The sequence below is a fragment of the Octodon degus genome, unplaced genomic scaffold, assembly GCF_000260255.1.
Source record: "Octodon degus isolate 3935 unplaced genomic scaffold, OctDeg1.0 scaffold00264, whole genome shotgun sequence".
Taxonomy (NCBI): Eukaryota; Metazoa; Chordata; class Mammalia; order Rodentia; family Octodontidae; genus Octodon; species Octodon degus.
Window position 1 is genome coordinate 193,945 of NW_004524840.1, and position 4,328 is coordinate 198,272.

The window sequence follows — 4,328 nt, forward strand, 5'->3', positions numbered from 1 at the left end:
GGATAATTCTAAGTATGTTGGCAAAATAACTAGTTATATTTGGTAAAGTCAATGGCTCTAAAATTTGCATGCATAAAATAATTTTCTTTCCCCGTATTCAGGAACCCCTAGAAATAAGCCTTGAGCCTCCTGGCCCTCTGACTATAGCCATGAACCAGTTTCTCAATGAGATGCAGGAGACCCAGAAGGGAATCGTGACACCTAAAGAACTCTTTGCTCAGGTCTGTAAAAAGTGAGTATCCATTTGACTATGCTTTTAGTGCATCAGTGAGATACTGAGAAGTAACAATAAAAATTAGTAGCATTAGTCAACCCAGTAAAAGTATATATGAAAGCACAATTTATTTCATTCAAATGTGAAGAAGTGTTCTTTATGTGATAACTGAACCTTCTAAGAGCATTTATTAGACTGAACAGAAATTTGAGAAAACTATAGCATCTGATGTTTGGGATGTGATTCTGAGGTTTAAGAAAAATAGCTTCATATTTTAGTAGACTTATCATTGCTATTCTTTCTTTTATTTTCCTTCTGTAGGGCAGTGCGGTTTAGAGGCTACCAGCAGCAAGACAGCCAGGAGCTACTTCGCTATTTATTGGATGGGATGAGAGCAGAAGAAAACCAAGTTAGCATATCATGACCATTGTGTTGTACACGTAATCTCGTGAGCTCGCCTACCACTGGCCATCCTAGGGGTTATTAAAGCAGTGGCAGCTAGTTATTGAGGCCATTATACTCATTTATTTATTTTTGGGAAGGGTCTACAGGGTGTTCAGGGTCTCACTACTAGATCAGACTCGTAGTGATCTGCCGGTTTATAGCCTCCCAAGAGCTGGGATTATAGGCGCACACCACCCTCAGTTGCCATCTCAGCGTACCCCAGGAGTGGGGCCGGCATGGCAGGCCCAAGGATCAAATCCCCGTCCCTGTGCCTTCTTGCAGATGCTTTAATCTGCTGAGCTAAGGCCATTATACTTTAACCTTTTCTTTAATACTAGCTTTTTCAGCCAGTGTCTTTTCTTCATTAAAATAATTCAAGTGCTTTAGAAATTACTCACTTTTTTGAGATGCTTTAAGTTTACTTTTTTTTTTTTTAAGCCACATGATTTATTTTAATTTTGGTTTTTTTATATGTGTGCTGCTGGGAACTTAACCTACGACTTTATGGATGCTAGGCAAATGTTCCACATCCCAGTTGTTTTAAGAAATAATTTTTCTTTAAGGGTTTTGATGATTACCCTATACCAGAAAAACTGCAGAGAAAATGTTTCTTGCAAAGTAATTCCCAGTTGTAACACCACTTTACTTTTTTCTTAAGGATAATGTAATAGAGGAATCATTTTTATTTTGTAAGAATTAACATTTGTTGCATTTAAAATTTTTTGTTAATTGCCAGGATGTAAAATAATATACTTGGGGATGTTAATATAGTTAATTATTATAATAGCAACAGTTGTAACTGTTTAATTCTGTCATTCTGTGGAACATGACTAGTGCTTTATATGAACTACCTTAATTCTCATCTATCCTGTGGGGTAGATGCTATTACTGTTTTCAGTTCATAGATTCTGAAGCTAGGATGTAGAGAAGTTTAGAATCTTTATTAGAATAAAAGTCCTCTGTTTTAGAATTTTCACAATGATAAGCTGCAGATAACGATTTTGTATTCTGAACCTCTCCATTGAAAACTGCAAAGCTAATTTAGCTGCAAAACTTTTTAAATTGAGAGAAAAGAAAAGAAAAGAAAAGAAAAGAAAAGAAAAGAATCTAGTTCATGGTCACCCAGGAATGATGGAGCTTGATATTGGTGTGGAAGTAGCTCTCAAGTAGCCACTGCGCTAGTGTCTTTCCTAAGGAAATGGGCATCTTTAAAAGAGCCTTGGTGGAATAGGTGTGCAGTCTTGAAATAAGAAAATACCTTTATTCAAGTATTAGGGATTGTTATAGAGGCATAACTCTTCTTAGATCCTTGAATTAATTTTGGAAATGTGATCTTGGAAACGTTAAATTTTATTTTAGTAAATCTGGGGAGCTACATGTTAATTCTTTCCAGACTTGATTACATATTTTCTTTTCTTTTTTTTTTTTTTTTTGATTACATATTTTCTAAGGAAAATAACTATAAAACTTAAAATTTAATAGTATATATATATTCATTTTATTACTTTTAGAGAGTGAGTAAAGGAATTCTTAAAGCATTTGGTAATTCTACTGAAAAATTGGATGAAGAACTAAAAAATAAAGTGAAAGGTAATGTTATACTTTTTGAACTAAAACACTATAGTTGAATTCCTCTGTAATATTAGGACAAGATTTCTAGCATTATGTGTTTCCAATCTATAATTATTAATATATAATTTCTTTATGTCACCATTGGTTTTTAAAAAAAATTCAGTAATTCATAGGTGAATATTAGAAAAATTAAATTATATATACTTTTTATACATTATTATGGTCAAATTTATAGAAAGAACTAAGGTGACATCACAGTTTTCTTTTTCAAGGAGTTAGAATTATCAGTATTAGTGACACATGAATTACACTTACTAGTATGAGTTGTCAGTAGCTGGTTATTAATATGGAACCAACTTTTTAATATGTTTCATACAAAAACCTTTGTGTAATCCAAACTTACTGGGATGAGGGAATGTATCATATACATATAGTTGTCCTACATTAGAGCTGCTAGTTATGTGCTTCTTGAGTATGTAAAAGATGACTAATGAAGAACTACATTTTTATTTAATTTTAATTAAATTTAAATGGCCAAAACTAAGCATTACTGTTTTTGTAATAGTTCCAATCAATTTGTAACAACTTTGCCTCCTGTTTAGACCCTGGTCAGTATAAGAATCATGGCTGCTGGCACCATTAGGCCTAAATGTTCTTGCTTAAATGGCTACCTATCATTTGATAATACTTACATATTTTTTTAATAATACTTAGTATATTTCATATATTTGGAAAATTAGGTAATCAGGAAATAAATTTATGTCACCTTACATTAAATTTAAGATCAGTTCTTGGAATATAGAAAAACCAAAAGGAAGATTTTGCTTGAAATTTTTTTGATTTAGTTTCTTGAGACAGGGTCAGGCTGACCTCAGACTCATTATGTAGGCCAGGCTGGTATTGAACTTGTTACAATACAGTGCTCCTGCCTTAGTCTCCTGAGTGCTGAGGTTAGGACATGTGCCTCCATTCATGATTCTGAAATATTTTCCTGAAGTTTCTTTTTGTCTCCAGGTTTGCTATTATAGTATCCTTTATCAGGACATACTGAATGTTTGACTATCAGGGCTAGATCAAGGGAGGAAAATACTATCTTATTCTTATCTGATGTGATCATTTTGCTGATAAAGGTATTGATGTAGAAAGACTTGTTGGGGTGCATAGTGTTTTACTCTGACAAATCTTGGGTAAATGATTAAATGAAACTTTTTTCTTTATAGATTATGAAAAGAAAAAATCAGTACCAAGTTTTGTGGATCGCATCTTTGGCGGTGAACTAACCAGTACAATCATGTGTGATGAATGCAGGACTGTAAGTGGGTATACTGTGGTCTGGATTTACTAATTCATATGCATTGAGTATAGTGTATCAGTTGTTCGTTTCAAAAACAAATGTCTAACTTCATAGAGTATTCTTTTGTTGAACTGGTTGGATGTGTATGATTCTTTGCTGGAAACATAAGCAGTCCTAAAATCTTGAAGAGGTTACTTAATGTTTTATTTGCCGTAATCTATAGTTCTCACTGTTGTGTAATTTTTTATTTCAACTTTGAATTACCCTTTATTTATTAAAACCTATCTTGCTGTACCTCCCCAAGAGTGTAATGTTTACTGTGAATTTTTTTCTTCCTTTTACATTTTTTATTTTGGTTGATTAAGGTCTCCTTGGTTCATGAATCGTTCCTTGATTTGTCACTTCCAGTTTTAGATGATCAGGTAAGACAATTGGGTTTATTTTATTAAAATAAATGGTATTTTTTGGACTGTATTAGATGTTATATGGGAAGTCTTGTTACCTTTTTCATATTTATATATTACTAGACTGTGGAGAAAATTTGATTTTTTTTTAATGTATTTAGTACAGGGTCTATAGGGTCTCACTACATAGATTGGACTTGTAGTGATTCTCCTGTTTTCAACCTCCCAAGCACTAGGATTATAGGTGCCACCACATGCCCAGTCTCAATCTCTGTCTCAGTGTACACCAGGGGAGGGGCTGGCACAGCACACCAGGGATTGAACCCCAGCTGCTGTGCTCTGCCTAAGCAGGCACTTTAGTCCACTGAGCTATCAGGCCAGTCTTTAAAATTTGATTAAT

General features: G+C 33.7%; 1 protein-coding gene across 1 annotated transcript in view; it reads left to right on the forward strand.

The window, feature by feature from the left end:
* Usp16 (ubiquitin specific peptidase 16) overlaps positions 1-4,328 on the forward strand; it is a 34,719-nt gene that overhangs the window by 15,352 nt on the left and 15,039 nt on the right. Inside the window, exons 9-13 of the mRNA XM_004646327.2 lie at positions 97-232; positions 536-623; positions 2,170-2,248; positions 3,451-3,542; positions 3,890-3,946. Of these exons, the coding sequence (XP_004646384.1) occupies positions 97-232; positions 536-623; positions 2,170-2,248; positions 3,451-3,542; positions 3,890-3,946 (452 nt within the window). The remainder of the gene's footprint in view (positions 1-96; positions 233-535; positions 624-2,169; positions 2,249-3,450; positions 3,543-3,889; positions 3,947-4,328) is intronic.